This window comes from Hyla sarda, chromosome 5 (genome assembly GCF_029499605.1).
Source record: "Hyla sarda isolate aHylSar1 chromosome 5, aHylSar1.hap1, whole genome shotgun sequence".
In the NCBI taxonomy this organism is placed as follows: Eukaryota; Metazoa; Chordata; class Amphibia; order Anura; family Hylidae; genus Hyla; species Hyla sarda.
This window is the reverse complement of record NC_079193.1, coordinates 345,406,992-345,434,605: the sequence shown is the minus strand read 5'-3', so window position 1 is coordinate 345,434,605 and position 27,614 is coordinate 345,406,992. Positions and strand designations below refer to the sequence as shown.

The following is a 27,614-nucleotide window of genomic DNA, read 5'->3' as shown; positions in this document are numbered from 1 at the left end:
TAGAGACACAACAGCTAGCTGATACTGGGAGCTCAGGCCTCTCGCTGCAACTCCTGCTGCCACTCACCCCTAGTCTGCTGCAACCTCTGCCTGAAGGATTTAGGCCTCTGCCACTTCTCTCTGCTCATCCTGGCACTTCTCTGCCTGACATAATAAGTGCGCATATGAGGGGAGTACAATACGCTCCAGTATGCTTAAAACAGTATTTGTCTACAACATCAGCCAGTGAGTACTTGTGCCTGGCCTTTCACAGTATCTAGGCCCTAAAGACTTTAACAGGAACAAAATGGTACACCACTTAGATGCACGTATGTGGTATGCACTGTCACGATTCGGCTGGCAGGAGGTGGATCCTCTGTGCCAGAGAGGGATTGGCGTGGACCGTGCTAGTGGACCGGTTCTAAGTTACTACTGGTTTTCACCAGAGCCCGCCGCAAAGCGGGATGGTCTTGCAGCGGCGGTAGTAACCAGGTCGTATCCACTAGCAACGGCTCAACCTCTCTGACTGCTGAAGATAGGCGCGGTACAAGGGAGTAGACAAGAGCAAGGTCGGACATAGCAGAAGGTCGGGGCAGGCAGCAAGGATCGTAGTCAGGGGCAACGGCAGGAGGTCTGGAACACAGGCTAGGAACACACAAGGGAACGCTTTCACTGGCACGATGGCAACAAGATACGGCGAGGGAGTGCAGGGGAAGTGAGGTATACATAGGGAGTGCACAGGTGAACACACTAATTAGACCAACTGCGCCAATCAGCGGCGCAGTGGCCCTTTAAATCGCAGAGACCCGGCGCGCGCGCCCTAGGGAGCGGGGCCGCGCGCGCCGGGACAGGACCGACGGAGAGCGAGTCAGGTACGGGAGCCGGGGTGCGCATCGCGAGCGGGCGCCACCCGCATCGCGAATCGCATCCCGGCTGGGGGCGGTATCGCAGCGCACCCGGTCAGTAGATCTGACCGGGGCTCTGCAGTAGCAAGGATGTTGCGAGTGCTCCGGGGAGGAGCGGGGACCCGGAGCGCTCGGCGTAACAGTACCCCCCCCCTTGGGTCTCCCCCTCTTCTTGGAGCCTGAGAACCTGAGGACCAGACTTTTGTCTAGGATGTTGTCCTCAGGTTCCCAGGATCTCTCTTCAGGTCCACAGCCCTCCCAATCAACCAAAAATAATTTTTTCCCTCTGACCGTCTTGGAGGCCAGTATCTCCTTCACGGAGAAGATGTCAGAAGAACCGGAAACAGGAGTGGGAGAAACAAGTTTGGGAGAGAAACGGTTGATGATGAGTGGTTTAAGGAGAGAGACATGAAAGGCATTGGGAATACGAAGAGAAGGAGGAAGAAGAAGTTTGTAAGAGACAGGATTAATTTGGCACAAGACTTTGAAAGGACCAAGATAGCGTGGTCCCAGTTTGTAACTGGGGACACGAAAGCGGACATATTTAGCGGAGAGCCATACCTTGTCTCCGGGAGCAAAAATGGGGGGAGCTCTTCTTTTCTTATCGGCAAACTTTTTCATGCGAGATGAAGCCTGTAAAAGAGAATTTTGGGTCTCTTTCCATATGGTGGAAAGATCACGAGTCACTTCATCCACAGCGGGCAAACCAGAGGGCAAGAGAATAGGGAGGGGGGGAAGAGGGTGACGGCCGTACACCACGAAAAATGGGGATTTAGCAGAAGATTCAGAGACTCTGAAGTTGTACGAGAATTCGGCCCATGGTAGAAGATCTGCCCAGTCATCCTGGCGGGAGGAAACAAAATGCCGTAAATAGTCACCCAGGACCTGGTTAATTCTTTCTACTTGCCCATTGGATTGAGGATGATAAGCAGAAGAGAAGTTTAATTTAATCTTGAGTTGTTTACAGAGAGCCCTCCAGATTTTTGACACGAATTGGACGCCTCTATCCGAGACGATCTGCGTGGGCCAACCGTTTTGCCAACTGAGGCGCTGAAGGAAGACCAGGAAGAGGAATAAAATGTGCCATCTTGGAAAATCGATCAACGACCACCCAAACAACAGTGTTGCCACGGGATGGGGGTAGGTCTGTAATAAAGTCCATACCAATCAGAGACCAAGGCTGTTCGGGGACAGGCAGAGGATGAAGGAGACCAGCATGCTTCTGGCGAGGAGTCTTATCCCGGGCACAGACAGTACAGGCCCGCACAAAATCAACAACATCCGTCTCCAGAGTCGGCCACCAATAGAAACGAGAGATGAGTTGCAAGGACTTTTTGATGCCCGCATGGCCTGCGAGGTGGGAGGAGTGACCCCATTTGAGAATCCCGAGATGTTGGCGTGGAGAAACGAAGGTCTTCCCTGGAGGAGTTTGCCTGATGGAGGCTGGAGAAGTGGAGATCAGACAGTCAGGAGGAATGATGTGTTGCGGAGAGACCTCTACTTCCGAGGCATCCGAGGAACGAGAGAGAGCATCGGCCCTAATGTTCTTGTCGGCAGGGCGAAAATGAATTTCAAAGTTAAAACGGGCAAAGAACAACGACCACCTGGCCTGGCGAGGATTCAGCCGTTGGGCAGACTGGAGATAGGAGAGATTCTTGTGATCGGTGTAAATGATAACTGGAAATTTTGATCCCTCCAGCAGATGCCTCCATTTCTCAAGTGCCAATTTAATGGCCAGTAGTTCTCGATCCCCGATGGAGTAGTTCCTCTCCGCCGGAGAATTTTTTTGTAGAAGGACCGCTCCAGCTCCCACTGAGGAGGCATCAACCTCCAATAGGAAGGGTTTAGATGGGTCAGGTCTGGAGAGCACGGGAGCAGAAGAAAAGGCAGACTTGAGCCGTTTAAATGCGTCTTCCGCTTGAGGAGACCAGGACTTAGGATTGGCATTCTTCTTGGTTAAAGCCACGATAGGAGCCACAATAGTGGAAAAATGTGAAATAAATTGTCTGTAATAATTGGCGAACCCCAAAAAACGTTGGATAGCACGGAGTCCGGAGGGGCGTGGCTAATCTAAGACGGCAGAGAGTTTATCTGGGTCCATTTGTAGTCCCTGGCCAGAGACCAAGTATCCTAGGAAAGGAAGAGATTGACATTCAAACAGACATTTCTCCATTTTGGCATACAGTTGATTGTCTCGAAGTCTCTGAAGAACCATGCGGACATGCTGGCGATGTTCTTCTAAGTTGGCAGAAAAAATCAGAATATCGTCCAGATACACAACAACACAGGAATATAAGAGATCACGAAAAATTTCATTAACAAAGTCTTGAAAGACAGCAGGGGCGTTGCACAGGCCAAAGGGCATGACCAGATACTCAAAGTGTCCATCTCTGGTGTTAAATGCAGTTTTCCATTCGTCCCCCTCCCTGATGCGGATGAGATTATAAGCACCTCTTAAGTCCAGTTTGGTAAAGATGTGGGCACCTTGAAGGCGATCAAAGAGTTCTGAGATAAGAGGTAGGGGGTAGCGGTTCTTTACCGTGATTTTATTAAGTCCGCGGTAATCAATGCAAGGACGTAGGGAGCCATCTTTTTTGGACACAAAGAAAAATCCAGCTCCGGCAGGAGAGGAGGATTTGCGGATAAACCCCTTTTTTAAATTTTCCTGGATGTATTCAGACATAGCAAGAGTCTCTGGGGCGGACAGAGGATAAATTCTGCCCCGGGGTGGAGTAGTGCCCGGGAGGAGGTCAATAGGATAGTCATAAGGCCTGTGAGGAGGTAAAGTCTCAGCTTGCTTTTTGCAAAATACGTCAGCATAGTCCATATAAGCCTTAGGGAGACCGGTTACAGGGGGAACCACAGGGTCACGGCAGGGAGTACTGGGAACCGGTATAAGACAGTCCTTGAAACAAGAAGTACCCCAGCTCTTGATCTCTCCTGTGGACCAATCAAGGGTTGGGGAATGGCGTTGAAGCCACGGTAGTCCAAGGAGAATTTCGGAAGTGCAATTGGGGAGGACCAAAAACTCAATTTTTTCGTGATGAGGTCCGATGCACATTAGGAGGGGCTCCGTGCGGTAACGCACGGTACAGTCCAATCTTTCATTGTTAACACAATTGATGTAGAGGGGTCTGGCGAGACTGGTCACCGGGATGTTGAACCTGTTAATGAGAGAGGCCAAAATAAAATTTCCTGCAGATCCGGAATCCAAGAAGGCCATAGTAGAGAAGGAGAAGGTAGAGGCAGATATCCGCACAGGCACAGTAAGGCGTGGAGAAGCAGAGTTGACATCAAGAACTGTCTCACTTTTGTGCGGAGTCAGCGTACGTCTTTCCAGGCGGGGAGGAGGGATAGGACAATCCTTCAGGAAGTGTTCGGTACCGGCACAGTACAGGCAAAGATTCTCCATGCGGCGTTTGTTAACAGGAACAAAATGGAGGACAATAAACTTTTTGTTCTCTGCTCACCCTAACTGGCTGGCTACTATTAGTTTTTCAGGTGTTGGACACACCAATGCTGATTCATGGAATCGAATCGCGGCGATATTCACATTCATTACGAATCAAATTTTTCCTGAAATTCGTAACAAATTCGGATTCGTCAATAGTGTGCATTATTTCACAGCCACGCCCTGCAGGGTTCTACTGAATTTGGTTTAGAACCAATGTTTTTTGGCCATTATAATAAAACTGTATTGAGGGAATGAGAAAGCGAGACCAAACGAGCTATCTTTTTTTTCTGTTATTGTTTTTTATTTTTTCATTTTAGCTTTAAAAAAAAAAAAAAACAAAGATGACAAGAAACATACCTGTTCCCCTGAGCAAAGGTATAGCCGAAATTATCGTTTATGCTTGAGACGGTCCCTAGACTTGAGCTGTCTTCATATTGGAAATTTAGAGCAATTGTATTTGAAAGGTATCCTTTATAGGCAAAACAAAGCTGCAAACAACAGAGAAACACGATCACATATATAAGAGAAAGAATTGCCTGTGTACAACGATAAAGGATCTACCAGCAACTTAGACCATTTAGTAAGACCCCATTAACACCATGTTTTTTTCCACGCTGTTGAAAGGTGCAGTTTTTTTCTTCAAAATAGAGAAAAGGTACAACAGGATGAAACATGATGCAACAGGATGAAACAGGATGAAACAGGATGAAACATGATGCAACAGGATGAAACAGGATGAAACAGGATGACAATTAATTCTACATCAATTGTTTCAGAATTAAGGGAGTTTCAATGGTCAGACCCACACTGCTCAGTTTATTACCCCCTATCTTGTGCATAGGGGATAACTTGGAATATCCCTTTAGGGTGTATTCACACATAAATCCTGCACATGTTTGAAGCTGCATATCTGAAGCTGTATACTTAATGCTGCAGATTTACATTGAAATCTGCAGCATAAATTATGCAGCTTCAAATATGCGCAGGATACTGCACGTGTTAAAGGGGTTATCCAGGAAAAACTTTTTTTTTATTTATCAAATGACTTCTATAAAAAAATCTCAATCCTTTCAGTACTTATGAGCTGCTGAGATTGAGTTGTTCTTTTCTGTCTATGTGCTCTCTGATGACACCTGTTTTGGGAACTGTCCAGAGTAGACGCAAATCCCCATAGCAAACCTCTCCTACTCTGTGCAGTTCCCGAGACAAGCAGAGGTGTCAGCAGAGAGCACTGTTGCCAGACAGAAAAGAACAACTCAACTTCGGCAGCTGATAATTATTGGAAGGATTAAGATTTTTAATAGAAGTAATTTACAATTCTGTTTAACTTTCTGGAGCCAGGTAATATAAAAAAAAAGTTTTTTCCTGGAATACCCCTTTAATATACCCTTAGGGTAGGGTCGCATGTGGCGCATCCACAGTGGGTTTCCCACATCTGAGTTCAATGTAAACTGAACACAGCTTTAAAGGAAAACTGTCAGCTTTATCCCCCCTCACTAACCAGTGGTACTGGCTGGTAGTGCGGGGGAGGCTGATCAGTTTGGTCCTTACCATGCCCGGATCCACTGCGCCGTACCACCGTAATCTTCTATTTTCCGAATATGCAAATTAGGTGCTAACTTGCACCGGCCAGGCTAACTGCCACTCTGACGTCAGTGCCGCTGGCCGCATCGCCACCCAGCTCATCAATATTCCTCCCCTCCCTCCGCCTCTCCCTCTTCTCCCCGCTCTGTAATGAAGAGAGAGGGAAGGAATATTGACGAGCTGGGCGGAACTGCGGAGTGCCAGTTAGCCCGGCCGGTGCAAGTTAGCACCTCATTTGCATATTCTGAAAATAGAAGATTACTGCCGAACGGCGGCGGATCCGGGCACGGTAAGGACCGAACTGATCAGCGTCCCCTACACTACCAGCCAATCCCACTGTTTAGTGCGGGGGAGAAAGCTGACAGTTTTCCTTTAAATCTGAAGCTTTAAGTTCTGCACATCAAATATGCGCAGGATACTGTACGGGTTAATAGACCCTAAAGGTGCAAAATATTTGCAGATTTGGAGAACTGGCCATACACATGAGTTATGGTAGATTTTGCTAACTTGAACAATATTTGAAATCCACATATTTTGTGACTGTAAAATTACCCGTTATAATATGTAATTATAGCTGCCCAGACCAATACAAATACCAAATAAACTTGACACACAATCCTACCTTGTTATATATAGTGAGGGAAATATAACCATATTCAGATAGAGTTCCTGGCTTCAGTTCACTATAATCATACAGCACTTGTGGATTCTTCAAGGAATATCGACCACAGAATGCTTCAGTCTCACCAGTCACCGTGCCCCTGTAAGAAGACTGTGACAAAAACAAATTGTCATTGTGAGAGCAAAAACCTGTACTAACCATTTGGATAGGAGGAATGCAATAAGCAGAATGTTGGTTTATCTACACAACCGTGAAGCAGAGTTGGGTTTATTGCAGGTTCAGATAGTCCCAGGAATATCTGACCCATTAGGTCTCTCTTTCACATATGTGGAGACCAGTACTATAAATTAAGCATTATAGTTGAGGGGCCCTGTTAAATATATTATATTGGGGCCCAGCAGTTTTAACCCCAATATAATATAATATAGTTTGGTCCTGCTCTTCTGATATAACTCGGGGTTACACAGTAACCCCGCGTCATATCACGGCGGGCCCAGCGTCATAGTGAAGCCGGGACCCGCCTCTAATAGCGCGCAGCGCCGATCACGGCGCCGCGCTCTATTAACCCTTTAGCCGCACGCTCAGAGCTGAGCCACGTGGCTAAAAGTGAAAGTGAAAGTTCCCGGCTAGCTCAGTCGGGCTGTTCGGGATAGCCGTGGCTAATCGCGGCATCCCGAACAGCTGACAGGACAGCAGGAGGGCCCCTACCTGCCTCCTCGCTGTCCGATCTCCGAATGACTGCTCAGTGCCTGAGATCCAGACATGAGCAGTCATGCGGAAAAAAAAAAGTGAAAAAAAAAAGTGAATAAAGATCATTTAACTCCTCCCCTATTAAAAGTTTGAATCACCCCCCTTTTCCAATAAAAAAAAAAAACACAGTGTAAATAAAAATAAACATATATGGTATCACCGCGTGCGGAAATGTCCGATTTATAAAAATATATAATTAATTAAACCGCTCGGTCAATGGCGTGCGCGCAAAAAAATTCCAAAGTCCAAAATAGTGCATTTTTGGTCACTTTTTATATAATTTAAAAATGAATAAAAAGCGATCAATAAGTCCTATCAAAGCAAAAATGGTATCGTTAAAAACTTCAGATCACGGCGCAAAAAAAGAGCCCTCATACCGCCCCATAAATGGAAAAATAAAAAAGTTATAGGAGTCAGAAGATGACAATTTTAAACGTATTAATTTTCCTGCATGTAGTTATGATTTTTTCCAGAAGTCCGACAAAATCAAACCTATATAAGTAGGGTATCATTTTAATCGTATGGACATACAGAATAAATATCAGGTGTCATTTTTACCTAAAAATGTACTACGTAGAAACGGAAGCCCCCAAAAGTTACAAAAAAGCTTTTTTTTTTTCAATTTTGTCGCACAATGATTTTTTTTCCCGTTTCATCGTAGATTTTTGGGCAAAATGACTGATGTCATTACAAAGTAGAATTGGTGGCACAAAAAATAAGCCATCATATGGATTTTTAGGTGCAAAATTGAAAGAGTTATGATTTTTTAAAGGCAAGGAGCAAAAAACGAAAATGCAAAAACGGAAAAAACCCCGGTCCTTAAGGGGTTAAGTTCTACCTTTAAAGGGGTACTCTGGTAGAAAACTTTTTGTTAAATGAACTGGTGCCAGAAAGTTACACAGAATTGTAAATTACTTCTATTTAAAAATATCAATCCTTTCAGTACTTATTAGCAGCTGTATGCTACAGAGGACATTCTTTTCTTTTTGAATTTATTTTTCGTCTTGTCCACAGTGCTCTCTGCTGACACCTCTGTCCATGTCAGGAACTGTCCAGAGCAGCATAGGTTTGCTATGGGGATTTTCTCCTGCTCTGGACAGTTCCTGATACGGGCATCAGGTGTCAGCAGAGAGCACTGTGGACAAGACGAAAAAGAAATTCAAAAAGAATGTCCTCTATAGCATACAGCTGCTAATAAGTACTGGAAGGGTAAAGATTTTTTAATAGAAGTCATGTTCAAATCTGTTTGACTTTCTGGCACCAAATGATTTTAAAAAATGTTTTCCACCAGAGTACCCCTTTATGTTCCAAGTGCTTTGGTTCCGATCAGAACCTTACTACATGCTGTTTGATGAGTTGTGCCATTCCCTGCGCAACTGTCCCAGGTGATGTTCTACTCCCTGAAAACAATTTGCTAAATTTCTTCACTTTGCACTTTAGATAGAAGCCTGAAAACTCCAATCCCGGGCCTTTTAACCTTATAGATGCCCCAGTCAAAAGAAACTGCAGCATATAAGCAGTCAGATAGAGGAAGCTATGGCTCTTGTAAAGCAGGAATAAAAAGTGAGAAAGTCTGTTTGTCACGGTTAATTGGTTGCTCTACTACCCGGTGGATCTCATACCCAGTGCTCATACCCGGTGGATCTCATACCCGGTGCTCATACCCGGTGGATCTCATACCCGGTGCTCATACCCGGTGGATCTCAGTTGCTATAAGCAACCGGGAACCATGGCTAATGCTGGACATCATTGATCGGGCTCATGTCTGGCATTAACCCTTTAGACGTGGCGATCAAACTTGATCGCCACATCTAAAACCAGAGTATACATTGCCGGTTAGTTCAGTGGTGCTGTTCAGGACCGCCGCGGTGAAATCTTGGCTTCCCAAACAGCTTGTAGGACGCGAGGAGGATCCCTACCGGCCTACTTGCTGTCCAATCGCTGAATGACTGCTCCGTGCCTTAGATCAAGGCAGGAGCAGTCAAGCGGAAGCAGCACTGATCAATGCTATGCTATGGCATAGCAGTGATCAGTGTAAGAGATCAGTGTAATGCATGTTATTGTTCCCCTATGGGGGCTATAACATTGCAAAAAAAAAGTGTAAAAAAATAAAGTTAATAAATGTGATTTAAAAAAAAAAAGGATTTAAAAGTCCGATCAAAACAAAAATGGTACCGATAAAAACTTCAGATCACAGCGCAAAAATTAGCAATCAATACGGATAAATGAAGTAAATAAATGAGTAAAATAAAAAAGTTATAGTGGTCAGAAGAGGACATTTTTCAACATAAATTTTAGTGCATGTAGTTATAATTTTTTTTTAGTAGTAAAATAAAATGAAACCTATATAAATTGGGTATCCTTGCGACCATATGGACCTACAGAATAAATATAAGGTGCAAATTTTACCGAAAACTGCAAAGCGTAGAACAGGGAGCCGTTAAAATTTACAAAATGGCTTTTTTTTTTCAATTTTGCCCCACAAATAATTTTTTTCTGGTTTCGCCGTAGATTTTGTGGTGAAATTATTAATGGTATTACAAAGTAAAATTGGTGGCGCAATGAACAAGCCCTCATATGGATTTTTAGGTGGAAAATTTAAAGTGTTATGCTGGGTTCACACTGCAGAATTTCTGGGCAGAATTTCTGCCGGAGATCGAGCCGGCGGTGCTAGGACCGAGCAGACTGCATTGCTGCCCCCGTAAACTGCAATGTATTTCTGGGTGGATCTTTTGGGAGGTCTGCTCAGAAATGCATTGCCATCAATGGGGACGGCAATGTAGTCCACGCAATCCTAGTGCTGCCGGCTCGATCTCTGGCAGAAATTCTGCCCAGAAATTCCACAGTGTGCACCTAGCCTTATGATTTTTAGGAGGTGAGGAGGAAAAAACAAAAGTGCAAAAATGAAAAAACGCCAAAGAGGGAAGGGGTTAAGGCATAAAAACTTTGTAGAGGGTAACCATTTGAGGATTCCCTATTGCATGTCAGTGCATTACTACATTATATTGGGGAGTTATCAAATAATGCAGAACAAACTGGTGAAGAACTAAAATCTATCATATTTCTTAGGGAAACTAAAGTGCTTTTTATCATACCGAGGTGAAATCTGTTTCATAGTTCCTGAAATACTTGACCGATACACTTTCCTTCTGTTTGGCAACTGCATCCGGACACTGTGCGCTTAGGATTTCAAACACTGCGTTTTGCACCTAGAAGAAAAAAAATGTCATGGGTGACACAGGCAAAAAATGATATGCTCATATTGTTTCCATTTGCCTAAAGCCAACCTTTTTTCTACATTTTATTTTTTTTAAATTGTATTTCATCTTTTTTATTTTTTTAAACATATTTTTTTTTATAAATTGTTTGTAAATCCCAAATCTGAATATATATTTTTTTATGTTTCTATTTTTATATAATATACATACATCGACAGTATTATACAGGCAGTTGTTAGAACATCCCCACAATGGGCCCTGTGCTGTCTGCCTGTAACAGGGTATACGTACAAATCAAAGGGCCCCAAATCATTGTAAAAAATAAAAAATAAAAAAATAAAAAAAAAGGTTAAATGACAAAGAACAGAGGTGTCTCTAAAGTTAGAGCTGGGTTGTGACTATGTATTGCATCTATAGCTCTGCTCTTTGATGTTCATATCCTAAAATTAGGTGGGTGCAGAGGTAGTAGTCTAGCTCCCCAGAAGCTCTGGTACTTGAGGAATAGATGACAAGGGCCCCCTTTGCACCATATTTAGCTATATTTAGATGAATACATAAAAAAAACATGAAACAGAAAAATGCTTCTCAGGTATCTCAGATCTAGTGACAGGTTTTGGCTTCTGAACCAATGGCCAAGGTGGTGTTATGGTGAAATAGAAGTGTACCTGCTTTTACTATATATCTAACGTTATATATCTAATGCTTTTATTATGTATCTAATGCTTTTCTATTGTATCTGAATGATTAAATTGTATTACAGCATGTATAATGGTGTGCACACCCAATTTGCTTGAAACAAAGACATTGCAGATACAGAACTTGTACAGGGCCCACTGTGATTGGCAATACATTTTAAATACCTCATAAGCTACAAGAGGACTCTAACCAATCAGACGATGACTGTGAAAATTTAATAAAAAGAACGGACATTCCTTTCTGGGTATGAGTCTCTCTACCTTTCTTTGAATGTAAGGATTCTCATCCTTGTATATTGATGTATTCGTAATAAACTACCTTATTTTCTCCTACTCTGGACAGTTCTTAAAATGGACAGAGATGTTAGCAGAGAGCACTGTGGTCATGATGTCAGCAGAGAGCTCTGTGTTCCAAACAGAAAATAATTTCCTCTGTAGTATTCAGCAACTAATAAGTACTGGAAGGATTAAGATTTTTTAATAGAAGTAATTTACAAATCTGTTTAACTTTCTGGAACCAGTTGATTAAAAAAAAAATGTTTTCCACCGGAGTACCCCTTTAACCTCTTAAGGACGCAGGACGTAAATGTACGTCCTGGTGAGGTGGTACTTAACACACCAGGACGTACATTTACGTCCTGTGCATAACCGCGGGCATCGGAGCGATGCCCGTGTCATGCGCGGCTGATCCCGGCTGCTGATCGCAGCCAGGGACCCGCCGGCAATGGCCGACGCCCGCGATCTCGCGGGCGTCCGCCATTAACCCCTCAGGTGCCGGGATCAATACAGATCCCGGCATCTGCGGCAGTGCGCGATTTAAATGAACGATCGGATCGCCAGCAGCGCTGCTGCGGGGATCCGATCATTCAGAACGCCGGACGGAGGTCCCCTCTCCTTCCTCCGTCCGGCTCCCGGCGTCTCCTGCTCTGGTCTGTGATCGAGCAGACCAGAGCAGAAGATGACCGATAACACTGATCTGTTCTATGTCCTATACATAGAACAGATCAGTATTAGCAATCATGGTATTGCTATGAATAGTCCCCTATGGGGACTATTCAAGTGTAAAAAAAAATGTAAAAAAATGGCAAAGTAAAAGTAAAAAAAAATCCCCTCCCCCAATAAAAAAGTAAAATGTCCGTTTTTTCCTATTTTACCCCCAAAAAGCGTAAAAAACTTTTTTTATAGACATATTTGGTATCGCTGCGTGCGTAAATGTCCGAACTATTAAAATAAAATGTTAATGATCCCGTACGGTGAATGGCGTGAACGAAAAAAAAAAAAACTCCAAAATTCCTACTTTTTTAATACATTTTATTTTAAAAAAAATTATAAAAAATGTATTAAAAGTTTTTTATATGCAAATGTGGTGTCAAAAAAAAGTACAGATCATGGCTCAAAAAATTAGCCCCCAAACCGCCGCTTATACGGAAAAATAAAAAAGTTAGAGGTCATCAAAATAAAGGGATTATAAACATACTAATTTGGTTAAAAAGTTTGTGATTTTTTTTAAGCGCAACAATAATATAAAAGTATATAATAATGGGTATCATTTTAATTGTATTGACCCTCAGAATAAAGAACACATGTCATTTTTACCATAAATTGTACGGCGTGAAAACGAAACCTTCCAAAATTAGCAAAATTGCGTTTTTCGTTTTAATTTCCCCACAAAAATAGTGTTTTTTGGTTGCACCATACATTTTATGATATAATGAGTGATGTAATTACAAAGGACAACTGGTCGCGCAAAAAACAAGCCCTCATACTAGTCTGTGGATGAAAATATAAAAGAGTTATGATTTTTAGAAGGCGAGGAGGAAAAAATGAAAACGTAAAAATTAAATTGTCTGAGTCCTTAAGGCCAAAATGGGCTGAGTCCTTAAGGGGTTAAAGGGGTACTCTGCTGCTCAGCGCTTGGAACTGTTCTGAACGCTGGAGCTGGCGTCGGGAGCTTGTGACATCATAGCCCCACCCCCTCATGGTGTCACGCCTCGCCCCCTCAATGCAAGTCTATGGGAGGGACAGATGTCACACCCCCTCCCATAGACTTGCAATGAGGGGGCGGGGTGTGAGATCATGAGGGGGCGGGGCTATGACATCACAAGCTCCCGACGCCGGCTCCATCGTTCAGAACAGTGTGTTCCAAACGCAGAGCAGTGGAGTACCCCTTTATTAACTGGATACTTGGGTGTTGACTAATCTTAGGAGAAAAGAATTTCCCAACAGTGGTCAGAAATAACCCTTCTTCCATCAGCACATCCAACATAGAGAAGTGTTTATAAATATAAAATGGGGACAATATTTTCTCTTAATGATACAAAAACCAACTGCGCTCTCCTAAATGGCAGCCTGCAGACAATGACCTTTCTATATAAACTATAATAATATTATGCATGTAGCAAGACTCTGCCGGACATTACAGAGGCATACACATGAATATACTGTAGAGTGAGCACATGGACTGTGTCCAGTCACATAACTGACCTCTACAGAAGACGCGTTTACTGCCAGAGCTGGGGAATATACATTATCCCACACAAAGGTGAAGGTCTTCATGTCAGGAACACCTTTCGTTATCTCTACAATATCCACCGTCATGTTACTTCCCTCCAGAATTTCATAGGAAAGAAGTTGGAAATCACCTAAAATGATAACATATAAAATGATTATATAGTATATACTGGACCGAGAATAATACCATAAAGTTACACATTACACATACAGTCCCTCATATATGGAAACTTAGAGGAGCCCTGGCTTTTTTTTTTACTTTGTCATCAGGGAACAATGAAACTTTGGGTGGGGCGGGGGGGGGGGGGTCTTTGGGCTTAAAGGGGTATTCCAGGATTTTTCTTATTTGACTATGCTACAGGGGCTGTAAAGTATAGTGTAGTTCATAATATAGTGTCTGTACCTGTGTGTGTGACGGTTTTCTCACAATTCTTCTGTGATTTTCACCCCAATATTTATTTTTAACAGCATACAAAATGACTGATGTCTCGGATTTTTCCCAGCTTGCAATGTGGCCTAGACCTGACTCACTAGTCAGCTGATGACAGGGAGCCTGTCTGCTTCAATGGATGGAGGGATCGCTTAGTGGGAGAGAGATCAATCTGCAACTAATGCAACAGCTTTAGGCACCCTGATTGAAAACCACAGGTCTTTTGATTGGATGCAGCTCATTTATGTTTCAATGGGTGGGGTGGCTGATGTGTGGGAGGGAGGAAAATGGAATTATGAGGAGACCATATAGTGGCTGAATGACACAGCCTGGAGTTGGCAGCAGTTCTTACTTGTATTTAGCTTTGCCTTGGTATAGATTTCACCCTGTCTTTACTCACCTCTTTGTGAATTGAAGGTCACATTATAGACATTTTCTGTATCCGTAGATGCCTGTTGAACACTGACTGTATCTGGCTGTATAGACCGAAAATTATTTAATGCTGCTTGTATGTCTAGAGCGGTCGCATCAGCGGAAAGTAGATCTACCAATGAGAAAAAGGGAAAATACTTAATTTGCAGGTCTGAAAATGCAATTAGCAATTAAGATAGGTAGATAGATAGATAGACAGACAGATAGATAGACAGACAGACAGATAGATACACTTCACAGGAGAGCACAACCACCATAATTGTCCAGGTGCCATCTGTTGGAGCCTGGGTTATAGGCCCTCCAATATACAAAGAACCAAAAAATATGCAGTACTCCATTCCTTCACATAAATCAGAACGTGGCTTTATTCATCATGTGATACAAGCAGCTATGTGAGACAGCCGAAACGTAGATAAATACATAGGTAGGAGATAGATAGATAGATAGATATAAGATAGATAGATAGATAGATAGATATGAGAGATAGATAGATAGATATGAGATAGAAAGATAGATATGAGATAGATAGATAGAAAAGCAGGTGGAGCAGCACTCACTAATAGAACTAGGTGCAGTGGGTGCAAGCTGTGGATGGGCCCTGGTCCTCGAGCCCCAATTAGATACAGCAACAAAATAGACGCAGCAGCACTCCAGCGTAGTGAAGAATAGTGACTTTTATTTATCACCAAAATGCAATAGCGACGTTTCAACCACCTCACGTGGCCGTCCTCAAGCCATGAGGACGGCCACGTGAGGTGGTTGAAACGTCGCTATTGCATTTTAGTGATAAATAAAAGTCACTATTCTTCACTACGCTGGAGTGCTGCTGCGTCTATTTGGTTGCTAGATAGATAGATAGATAGATAGATAGATAGATAGATATGTGATAGATAGATAGATAGCTAGATATGAGATAGATAGATAGAAAGATCGATATGAGACAATTAAGCAGAGATAAAGTCAGCATAGACACCAACCGATCCTCATGTGATGCACTGGACTGCCACTACAGATATCCACAAGCATTAAGGAAAATAAATCACAGTAAAACAGTAAGTAGATTTATTAAAAAGAGAGCAAAAAAAGGGAGAGTGGAAAAAAAAAAAAAAAAAAAAATATATATATATATATATATATATATATATATAATTGTTACGCCTAGCGCTCCGGGTCCCCGCTCCTCCCCGGAGCGCTCACGGCGTCCTTCTCCCTGCAGCTCTCCGGTCAGCGCTGACCGGGAGCGCTGCTCTGCCATGGCCGTTGGGGATGCGATTCGCACAGCGGGACGCACCCGCTCGCGAATCGCATCCCAGGTCACTTACCCGTTCCCGTCTCCTGCGGTCATGTGCTGGCGCGCGCGGCTCCGCTCTCTAGGGCGCGCGCGCGCCAGCTCCCTGAGACTTAAAGGGCCAGTGCACCAATGATTGGTGCCTGGCCCAATTAGCTTAATTGGTTCCCACCTGTTCCCTGGCTATATCTAGTCTCCTCCCTTGCACTCCCTTGCCGGATCTTGTTGCCTTAGTGCCAGTGAAAGCGTTCCTTGTGTGTTCAATAGCCTGTGTACCAGTACCTTTGCTATCTCCCCTGACTACGAACCTTGCCGCCTGCCCCCGACCTTCTGCTACGTCCGACCTTGCTACTGCCTACTCCCTTGTACCTCGCCTATCTTCAGTATCTTCAGCAGCCAGAGAGGTGAGCCGTTGCTAGTGGATACGACCTGGTCACTACCGCCGCAGCAAGACCATCCCGCTTTGCGGTGGGCTCTGGTGAAAACCAGTAGTGGCTTAGAACCGGTCCACTAGCACGGTCCACGCCAATCCCTCTCTGGCACAGAGGATCCACTACCTGCCAGCCGGCATCGTGACAGTAGATCCGGCCATGGATCCCGCTGAAGTTCCTCTGCCAGCTGCCGCCGACCTCCCTACATTGGTCGCCCGACAAGAGCACCAGCTGTCGTACTTGACCACCATGACACAGCAACTCCAGTCGCAGCTACAGCAGCTCCAGTCACAGCAACAGCAGCAACAGTCGCAGCTACAGCAAGTTCAGTCTCAGCTACAGCAGCAACAACCATCTCCTCCGCCAGCTCCTGCACCCCTTCCGCAGCGAGTGGCCACTCCTAGCCTCCGCCTGTCTTTGCCGGACAAATTTAATGGGGACTCTAAGTTTTGCCGTGGCTTTCTTTCCCAATGTTCCCTGCATCTGGAGATGATGTCGGACCTGTTTCCCACTGAAAGGTCTAAGGTGGCTTTCGTAGTCAGCCTTCTGTCCGGAAAAGCCCTGTCATGGGCCACACCGCTCTGGGACCGCAATGACCCCGTCACTGCCTCTGTACACTCCTTCTTCTCGGAAATCCGAAGTGTCTTTGAGGAACCTGCCCGAGCCTCTTCTGCTGAGACTGCCCTGTTGAACCTGGTCCAGGGTAATTCTTCCGTTGGCGAGTATGCCGTACAATTCCGTACTCTTGCTTCAGAATTGTCCTGGAATAATGAGGCCCTCTGCGCGACCTTCAAAAAAGGCCTATCCAGCAACATTAAAGATGTTCTGGCCGCACGAGAGACTCCTGCTAACCTGCATGAACTCATTCATCTAGCCACTCGCATTGACATGCGTTTTTCTGAGAGGCATCAAGAGCTCCGCCAGGAAAAAGACTTAGATCTCTGGCCACCTCTCCCACAGTCTCCACTGCAATCTGCGCCTAGGCCTCCCGCCGAGGAGGCCATGCAAGTGGATCGGTCTCGCCTGACCCTGGAAGAGAGGAATCGCCGTAAGGAAGAGAATCTCTGTCTGTACTGTGCCAGTACTGAACATTTTTTGGTGGATTGCCCAATCCGTCCTCCACGTCTGGGAAACCCACGCTCGCACTCAGCTCTCGTGGGTGTGGCGTCTCTTGATGCCAAGTCGGCTTCTCCACGTCTCACGGTACCTGTTCGGATTTCCACTTCAGCCAGCTCTCCCCTCTCAGCCGTGGCCTGCCTGGACTCTGGAGCTTCTGGGAATTTTATTCGGGAGTCCTTTGTGAATAAATTCCGTATTCCGGTGACCCGTCTTGTCAAGCCACTCCACATTTCCGCAGTCAACGGAGCCAGGTTGGACTGTACCATACGTTTCCGCACGGAGCCCCTTCTTATGAGCATCGGATCTCATCACGAGAGGATTGAACTTTTGGTCCTCCCCAATTACACCTCGGAAATTCTCCTTGGACTTCCCTGGCTTCAACTTCATTCCCCAATCCTGGATTGGTCCACTGGGGAGATCAAGAGTTGGGGGTCCTCTTGTGCCAAGAACTGTCTAAAACCGGTTCCCAGTAACCCTTGCCGTAACTCTGTGGTTCCTCCTGTATTCGGTCCCCCTAAGGTCATTAAGGACTCTGCCTGCCACAGGAAATGCCCCTCCCCCCCTCCCAGTTCCATCAGGCAAGCTTCTGTGTCCCCTCATGGCCCTCGTCCTGGTGTCACACTGCCCCGTGCCAGGTCTCGCCCTCTGCCCTCTCTCCCCATTCCTACTCCTGCGGTTCTGCCTGCCGTTGAGGAATCCCTCCATCCTTTCCCGGTGTCCTCATCCCAGGGGAGGCAGTTACCCGATAAAGAGAAGGGGAGACCTAAGGGGGGGGGTACTGTTACGCCTAGCGCTCCGGGTCCCCGCTCCTCCCCGGAGCGCTCACGGCGTCCTTCTCCCTGCAGCTCTCCGGTCAGCGCTGACCGGGAGCGCTGCTCTGCCATGGCCGTTGGGGATGCGATTCGCACAGCGGGACGCACCCGCTCGCGAATCGCATCCCAGGTCACTTACCCGTTCCCGTCTCCTGCGGTCATGTGCTGGCGCGCGCGGCTCCGCTCTCTAGGGCGCGCGCGCGCCAGCTCCCTGAGACTTAAAGGGCCAGTGCACCAATGATTGGTGCCTGGCCCAATTAGCTTAATTGGTTCCCACCTGTTCCCTGGCTATATCTAGTCTCCTCCCTTGCACTCCCTTGCCGGATCTTGTTGCCTTAGTGCCAGTGAAAGCGTTCCTTGTGTGTTCAATAGCCTGTGTACCAGTACCTTTGCTATCTCCCCTGACTACGAACCTTGCCGCCTGCCCCCGACCTTCTGCTACGTCCGACCTTGCTACTGCCTACTCCCTTGTACCTCGCCTATCTTCAGTATCTTCAGCAGCCAGAGAGGTGAGCCGTTGCTAGTGGATACGACCTGGTCACTACCGCCGCAGCAAGACCATCCCGCTTTGCGGCGGGCTCTGGTGAAAACCAGTAGTGGCTTAGAACCGGTCCACTAGCACGGTCCACGCCAATCCCTCTCTGGCACAGAGGATCCACTACCTGCCAGCCGGCATCGTGACAATAATATTTTTTATATTATCTTTATTTGTTGTTTTTTTTTCTCTAATCTTCCTGCTCATATATATGTTTTATAGTGCACCTTTTGTGGTTTACACATATTTATTGTGCTCTCTTTTTAAACTTTAGGTAATGTCACTTTAATTGGGAATGAAGCACTGCTACTGCAATTGTTGGACGAAACTTTACCATGGATGTTTTTTACTATTCTTATTGTTATAATGTTTCCCTTATAGTTCTTCTTGTTCCCTCTTTTTACATATGCAGGTGTACTTTGTTAGATGCATATACGCTTTGGCTGCCTTGGATCGCTCAGTGTATATGCGCAGAGTTGAGGAGCCGCATGTGATAAAGTTTAATGTAAGACACGAGTTATGTATGCTCGTTGGAGTTGCTGTCATTGCTTTCTGCAGGATTCTGTGCTATATCCTATAATGTTATTGTAATGTCCGCTTGTTTTTGTATTTTTTTGCTTAGGTGTGTATTCACACACTAGCTTGTTCTGAGCAGTTTGCTATTCCACTTGGATAGGGAATAGTTAATGCTCTGAGCGAATGAGAACTCGGCTGGAGTTATTTAGCCAGAGTAATCCTGCATTCTGGTGCTGGTTATTTTAGTTAATGCCACCATGTCTGTTTGTGCAATACACTTCCATGTCTGCTTGAGCTTGTACCTTGTATTTATCTTGCTATATTATCTGAGTTTTAGCTATGGTTAAATAGTCTTGTTCATTGTAGCTTTTAGTCTGTGTTACATTTGTCAGTTTTAGGATTATGTTTGTCTGTTCAGATTTGTCGGTGTTCACACTATGTCTGAGTCTTGCTTGTTACCTTTGTCCTGTATGTTCTATTCCTGCTTAGGAGTCTATTCAGACTCATCCGGTTCTAGTCTTGTATCTTGAGAAATATCCTGTCTAGTATCCAGACCAATGTTCCTCTGTGTTGTAGAGTTTGGTGTTCTTGTATCCTTTTTTATGAAGTCCAGTTTGTATGTTCTGTTTCCCATTGTGAACAGTGTCTTATATTTATATTCTGTTTGGTTGATCTATTCTTTGTACTTGTTCCTGTATGGGAATAGTGTTCTATTTTACCCATTCAATTTTAGTGTTTTGGCTCTCAGTTCTTCCGCTATCCCCTTCATCTCCTGGATTCTGCTGTATACTCATATCATGCCTAGTCTTGTTCATTTTTATCATGTCTGCCGTTTATCGTATATCCGGTTTTGTGAACTGTTTGTTAATTCACTATATTCTGCTGAGTTTATATTCTGCCTTGTTAGTATTTGTAATGTCTGGTATATCTAGATGTTTAGTAGTTTTCCGTTTCTGGCCTGTGACCAACCATGTTAACCTATTATTTGTTTTTACGCCACTGCACTTTAGCGCAGGAAGGGCCCGGCTCCCAGTTGTCAACACAACTTTTAGGGTGAGTGGCAAGTAGGCAGGGAGAGATGTTTTAGGGTCAGTTTAGGGCTCACTCTCCCTGTCCTCCTGGTCGGTCTTTGACAGTCATGACATTGTATAATGGTCTATAAAAGCAGACAGCATGCACCTATATAAAAATACACCTGTGTCCTATAGAACCAGCTGTGACTTCAGGAAACTACAAGTCATAGCACGTGCACTCCATGTGCAGATAAGAGAACTACAAGCTGACTCTTCTATCTTTAGAACAATGGGGGTTATTTATCAATAATGGTCTTGGCTAGATCATTTTTGTTGTTTGTCTACTGTAGATGTGTGTATTTATTTATTTATTTATTTTTTTTGCGGTGCTGCTCCAAATTTATCATATTGTCGCAGTGACTGTAATAAATTTTGCACAGATCCACTCCCAGAAATGTTTTTGCCACCGCTTTCAGATCATGTCTACCCTGCTTCTGAGAAGCTTGTTCGTCTGTGTGTTTGGCTTTTTATTTTAGTTTAAATTTTAAATTAAATTTTAAATTCTCTTTTTTTCTCTCCCTCTCTTTCACTCTGGCAGATGATTTTTTATTTTTGTCATACAGACTGGAGTAGTAATCTTTTTTAGACCTGGTCAGGAGGTGGTCTAGAATGACATTTTTTTTTTTTTTTTTTTTGTGTGTCATTGCAGCAAAATCTTAGCAAAAATCTAAAACACGCAGATAATCCGTCATTTAAAAAAAAATGGTCTAGCAATACCGAAAGTCAAAATGACGGATTTAAGAACTTTGGGGGAAAAAAACACAAAAAAAAACCTGCAATTAGTGCAAAAATAACAGAAAATCGCAACGATAGACCAAAAAAAAAAAAAAAAAATAGCAATAGAACACAATGATAAATAACCTCCAATGTTTTTATCCTGTTATAGGATATAGCCTGAAACTGCATAGAATCATGTAGAAAGCAATGACAGCGACTCTTGCAGTTTACTGCCATCAAGCAGTAAAGATTCCCACAAGGGTTCTATTGAAGGAGACTTTATTTAGGGTCCCTGAGCATGCACAGGTTTTCCGTATATACACTGTGGTCTTTTTCAGTTTAGTGAGGGAATGAGTAGAGACCGGATATGTTAAGGGGCAGGATTTAGTAAAGCTGAGAAGTTCTGTCCGGCATACACACACAGCTGACAGGAGCATAGGAAATACGTAAACTAAGGGGGGGGGGGGGGGCTTATTCAATTATATACATGGGGAGGCACTTTGGCCCACATTTATCATTGTAGGTGTAAGTGAAGCATTTTTTACACCTTTTTTTGTGTGCTGGTGATGTGTAGGAGCACCACATTTATTAAACGGTCACAGAGTATTTGATACATTTCGTGCAGGTCGCATTTTCTGAAATTTCTTGTGTGGCGTTGCGACCGGGGTGCGGGGGGTGCGGGCCGCACCGGGTGACACCATCCTGATGGGGTGACACCAGGTACGCCCCCGCTCCTCACTTGCGCTGCCTCTGCAATAGCACCCCTCACCCTTTCCCCCATCCTCACTTTTGCGCTGTCTCACTTGTCTCCGTAGTAGTAGAAGCACCCGTCACCTGCACAGTGAACCGGCCTGCGTCCCCACGTCTTCTGTTGCGCCGGCCCGACGTCACTCCGCAGGGCCGCGCAGGAGGATGTGACGTCACTCGCAGAGCGCCGGAGAGAAGGAGCGCTGCGCTGGATGGGTAAGTGATTGTGTGTCTGTCTCACTCTATCTCTGTTTGTGTGTCTCTGTCTGTGTGTGACTGTGTGTGTGTGACTCTCTCTGTGTGTGTGACTCTCTGTCTGTGTGTGTGTGACTCTCTGTCTGTGTCTGTGTGACTCTCTGTCTTTGTGTGTGTGTGTGTGTCTCTCTGTCTGTGAGTGTGTCTCTGTGTGTATGTGTGTGTGTTTGTGTGTGTCTGTCTGTCGCTATCTCTGTCTGTGTGTGACTGTGTGTGACTGTGTGTGTGTGACTGTGTGTGACTCAGTCTGTGTCTCTCTGTCTGTGAGTGTGTGTATCTCTGACTGTGTGTGTGTGTCTCTCTCTATCTATCTGTGTGTGTCTCTGTTGTGTGTGTGTGTGTTTTTTTTTGTGTGGGGGGAGGGGGTTTGTTTGAACCAGCGATCTAATGTGGGGAGACTTTGACCTATTGTGGGGAACATGCAAGGGAACCTGCGGCCTAATGGGGGGAAACTACTACCAAATGTGGGGAATCTATGCTACCTAATGTGAGGAAACTGCTACCTAATGTTGGAAAACTGCTACCTAATGTGCGAAAGCTGCTACATAATGTGGGAAAACTGCTACCTAATGTGGGGAATCTGTGCTACCTAATGTGTGGAATCTGTGCTACCTAATGTGGGGAAATTACTACCTAATGTGGGGTAACTGGTACCAAATGTGGGGAATCTATGCTACCTAATGTGGGGTAACTGCTACCTACCTAATGTGGGGGAACTGTTACCTACCTTAAGTGGGGGAACTGCTGCCTACCTAATGCTCCCCCCTGGCAGTAGCACTCTCATCATCCACCAGCAAATCCCCCAGCAGCAGCACCTCCATCAGCAGATCCTGATGGTGAATGATGGGGGTGCTCCTGCCAGGAGGACGATCCTGCCGATGGATGATGGGGGTGATACTGCCAGGGGGGATGGCCAATAGCACCCTCATCATCCTCCAGCAACACCCCCCCCAGTACTAGCACCCCCATCATCCACTAGCAACACCACCAGATTTATTTTCAGAGGGTACAGTATGTGGCAGATTTATATTCAGTGTACAGTATGTGTTGGTATTATATTCAGAATGTACAGTGTGTGGTAGTATTATATTCAGTGGGTACGGTGTATGGAAGGTTTATAATCAAAAAGTGTAGTGTATAGTAGTATTATATTTAGAGGATACAGTGTCTGGCAGGTTTATATTAATACTTGTTTTCATATAGAGGATGGGAATGTGCTGACATAGTGAGGAGACGTCTGGGCATCACATTCTACAGACAGAAGTTTTAGCTGGACCAGGCGGTATGTACCATTTGAATTAGATAAGGGAAGACTATAGAGAAGACATCACCTGTAGTCACTGATATCATTGTGTATTCTCCTCACTATAGAGAAGACATCACCTGTAGTCACTGATATCATTGTACATTCTCCTCACTATAGAGAAGACATCACCTGTAATCACTGATATCATTGTGTATTCTCCTCACTATAGCGAAGATATCACCTGTAGTCACTGATATCATTGTGTCTTCTCCTCACTATAGAGAAGACGTAACCTGTAGTCACTGATATCATTGTGTATTCTCCTCACTATAGAGAAGGCGTCACCTGTAGTCACTGATATCATTGTGTATTCTCCTCACTATAGAGAAGACGTAACCTGTAGTCACTGATATCATTGTGTATTCTCCTCACTATAGAGAAAACGTAACCTGTAATCACTGATATCATTATGTATCCTCCTCACTATAGAGGAGACGTCACCTGTAGTCACTGATATCATTGTACATTCTCCTCACTATAGAGAAGACGTAACCTGTAATCACTGATATCATTATGTATCCTCCTCACTATAGAGGAGACATCACCTGTAGTCACTGATATCATTGTGTATTCTCCTCACTATAGAGAAGACGTCACCTGTAGTCACTGATATTATTGTGTATTCTCCTCACTATAGAGAAGACGTCACCTGTAGTCACTGATACCATTGTACATTCTCCTCTCTATGTCCTATCAGAGCTGGAGTCACTTGTCAGTTCTACAGTTATGGTGAGTGAATCTCAACTCCCAGCATAACCTCACTACTGCATAAAGGAGTACTCTACTGGAAAAAAAAAATTTTAATCAACTGGTGCTACAAAGTTAAACAGATTTATAAATTACTTCTACTTAAAAATCTTAATCCTTCCAGTACTTATTAGCTGCTGTATAAGCAATTCACAGGAAGTTCTTTTATTTTTTAATTTATTTTCTGTCTGACCACAGTGCTCTGTGCTGACACCTCTGTCCATGTCAAGAACTGTCCATAGTAGGAGCAAATCCCCATTGCAAACCTCTCCTGCTCTGGACAGTTCCTAACATGGACAGACAGAGCACTGTGGACAGACTGGAAAGAACTACACAACTTCCTGTGGAGAATACAACAGCTTATAAGTACCGTAAGGATTAAGATTTTAAATAGAAGTAATTTAAAAATCTGTTAAACTTTCTGGCACCAGTTGATATAAAAGTAAATGTTTTCCAGTGGAGTACCCCTTTAACTAATTCTGGGAGCTGTATATTTAAATGGTGAAAACTTCTTTAACACTTTCCTATTCTGTGGCAACTGGTATATCTGATTATTATACTGGAATTTCTCACAGTGCGCTACAACAGTGGTGTCTGTCACAACAGGCTAAAAACTTACTGAGGGGGGGGGAGGTGTGGGGGTGACACCATTTTCTACCGCACCGGGTGACACCAACCCTAGCAACGCCACTGACTAAAAAGCTAAGCTAAGTCTGGGCTGGTGTAATTTAGAGACTTTTCAGTGGCTTTGCGCCTTTTTTGCTCCTTTTCACAAAAAGGTGCAGTTGATAAAAACCTTCCATAACATGTCTATTGCCAAAAGCAGTGGATTGCAACTCAAAATCAGCAGAAATGTGTAAACAAAAAGGGGCAAAAAAAGGCGCAAAAAACCCTGCTTGCGAATTTTTTGCCCCTTTTTTAGACACAAAAAACAGTCTAAAGACAATGATAAATGTGGGCCTTTTCATTATTGATATAATCTGTATGAACCAATCATATGTTGGCAGCATTTATATATATATATATATATATATATATATATATATATATAAATTATTATTTATTTTTATTTTTTTATATGCTCATTTGTGATACTATTGATGTGCTTAAAGGGGTAATCCACTGCCCCAGCGTCCAGAACATTTAGTTCAGAACGCTGGGTGAGGGGGTCATGACATCACGGCCACCCCCCTCATGACATCACACCCCCTCAATGCAAGTCTATGGGAGGGGGCGTGACGTACGCCACGCCCCCTCCCATAGACTTGCATTGAGGGGGTGTGGTGTGACGTCACGACCCCCGCAGCCTGTACCCAGCATTCGGAACTAAATGTTCCGGCCCCGGGGGCAGTGGAGTACCCCTTTAACAAAGGCTATCCAGCTGAAATAGTGCACTTTATGGTAGAGTAAAGAAATACTGCAGTTTCTTTAAACCCGACTCCCTGTTTCTGCTGTGATCTATTTTCCTTATTGCTGGGAAATATGAGCTATGTAGATAGATAATTCAATAAATAGACAGACATACAGATAGATGATATAGATAAAGTAAGTTGAAGGTATAGACTATGTGAAACATTTGAGACCCATAATCTTCCAACCCAAAAATGGCCCAGGATTTTGGTTATATCGACTGTACCCTAAATTTTTTTGGTTTTTTTGCAAATGCCAAAAAGTTTTTGTCCTGACCTGTTCCTTCATTGCCATAGATAAGTCTGTAATACATAGCAGGACATGGTACAATACAGTCTTTGGTAACAGTGATTTTCTGAACCTCCTGTATTGCTTGTTGGGTTGTGTTCCAGTTCTGCAGAGTTATAACCTTAGAGAAGAACAATGATGATATATTAGTGGAACCAACATAATAAGTTCAGTAAAACTGAATCCTATAATCTATATGGAACCAAATACAGGAGAGAAAACTTCTATAATACAGGATTTAAAGGGGTATTCCAGGAAAAAACTATTTTTGTTATATCAACTGGCTCCAGAAAGTTAAACAGATTTGTAAATTACTTCTATAAAAAAAATCTTAATCCTTTCAATAATTATCAGCTGCTAAAGTTGAGTTGTTGTTATCTGTCTGGCAACAGTGCTCTCTGCTGACATCTCTGCTTGTCTCGGGAACTGCACAGAGTAGAAGAGGTTTTCTATGGGGATTTGCTTCTACTCTGGACAGTTCCTGAGACAGGTGTCATCAGAGAGCACTTAGACAGAAAAGAACAACTCAATTTCAGCAGCTCATAAGTACTGAAAGGATTAAGATTTTTTAATAGAAGTAATGTACAAATCTGTTTAACTTTCTGGAGCCAGTTGATACATAAAAAATGTTTTTTCCTGGATAACCCCTTTAATACACTACATACCTGTGTTTCTAAGATGTTAGCACTCTGTGACTGTATATTCTGTACTTCATTCACTGCGTCAGGTGTCTGCTGTTCTATGTATGAACTCTTCCGACTGTATAAACCAACATCAAGTGCTGCCACTGACCGCACATTTTGCACATATGCTTCAATGTAACATCTGAAAACAGGCAAGTCATTTTCATAAATCTTCATTAGGCTAGGTTTCTTTTTATTTTATTTTTTTGCAAAAATGCCAATAAAAACGCCCATTATTCCGCATGGAGATGTTAGCTGCAAGTCAATAGGGAACTGCAAAATGCCATATCCACTTGGCGTTTTTTAAGTATGGTGTTTTTTTAATCCTTTCTGCGTTTTTTCAGCTATTTTGGGCTTCTTGGCAGTTTTTCAAAAATGACCTCGTGTTGAGAATTTGGCGTTTTTAAAGGACAACTGCAGCGGAATTACACTTATCCCCTCTCCACAGGAGAGGGGATAAGTGTTTGATCGCGGGGGGGGGGGGGTCCAACCGCTGGGACCCCCCTCGATCTCCCTAACAGGGCGCCGGCATTAGCGCTCATGGTGACGTAGCGTCGACCTAGAGGTCGACGGTGATACCCTGTCTCCTCCCCGTCCCCATACAGTTCTATGGGGGATGCGGGGAGGCACGAATGCTGCCTACCCGACTCTCCAATAGAGATGTATTGAGGAGGCGTGCGGGCCGCAACTTCATGCTGCGACTGGCACGCCCCCTGCACTGGAGAGCCGCGGCCCCGTACAGGAGATCGCCGGGGGCCCCAGCGTTCGGACCCCCGCGATCAAACACATCCCCTATCTTGACGATAGGGGATAAGTGTTTGTACCGCTGCAGATGTCCTTTAACCCCTTAAGGACGCAGGACGTAAATGTACGTCCTGGTGAGGTGGTACTTAACGCACCAGGACGTACATTTACGTCCTAAGCATAACCGCGGGCATCGGAGCGATGCCCGTGTCATGCGCGGCTGATCCCGGCTGCTGATCGCAGCCAGGGACCCGCCGGCAATGGCCGACGCCCGCGATCTCGCGGGCGTCCGCCATTAACCCCTCAGGTGCCGGGATCAATACAGATCCCGGCATCTGCGGGAGTTCGCGATTAAAATGAACG

General features: G+C 44.4%; 1 protein-coding gene across 4 annotated transcripts in view; it reads right to left on the bottom strand.

The window, feature by feature from the left end:
- LOC130274353 (fibrocystin-L-like) overlaps positions 1-27,614 on the bottom strand; it is a 191,926-nt gene that overhangs the window by 121,292 nt on the left and 43,020 nt on the right. For all 4 annotated transcript variants that reach the window (XM_056522599.1, XM_056522598.1, XM_056522600.1 and 1 more), the window contains 7 exons: positions 26,490-26,649; positions 25,813-25,945; positions 14,549-14,692; positions 13,692-13,849; positions 10,390-10,503; positions 6,545-6,694; positions 4,696-4,826 (listed from right to left, as the gene is read on the bottom strand). In XM_056522599.1, coding sequence (XP_056378574.1) covers positions 4,696-4,826; positions 6,545-6,694; positions 10,390-10,503; positions 13,692-13,849; positions 14,549-14,692; positions 25,813-25,945; positions 26,490-26,649 — 990 coding nt within the window. The remainder of the gene's footprint in view (positions 1-4,695; positions 4,827-6,544; positions 6,695-10,389; positions 10,504-13,691; positions 13,850-14,548; positions 14,693-25,812; positions 25,946-26,489; positions 26,650-27,614) is intronic.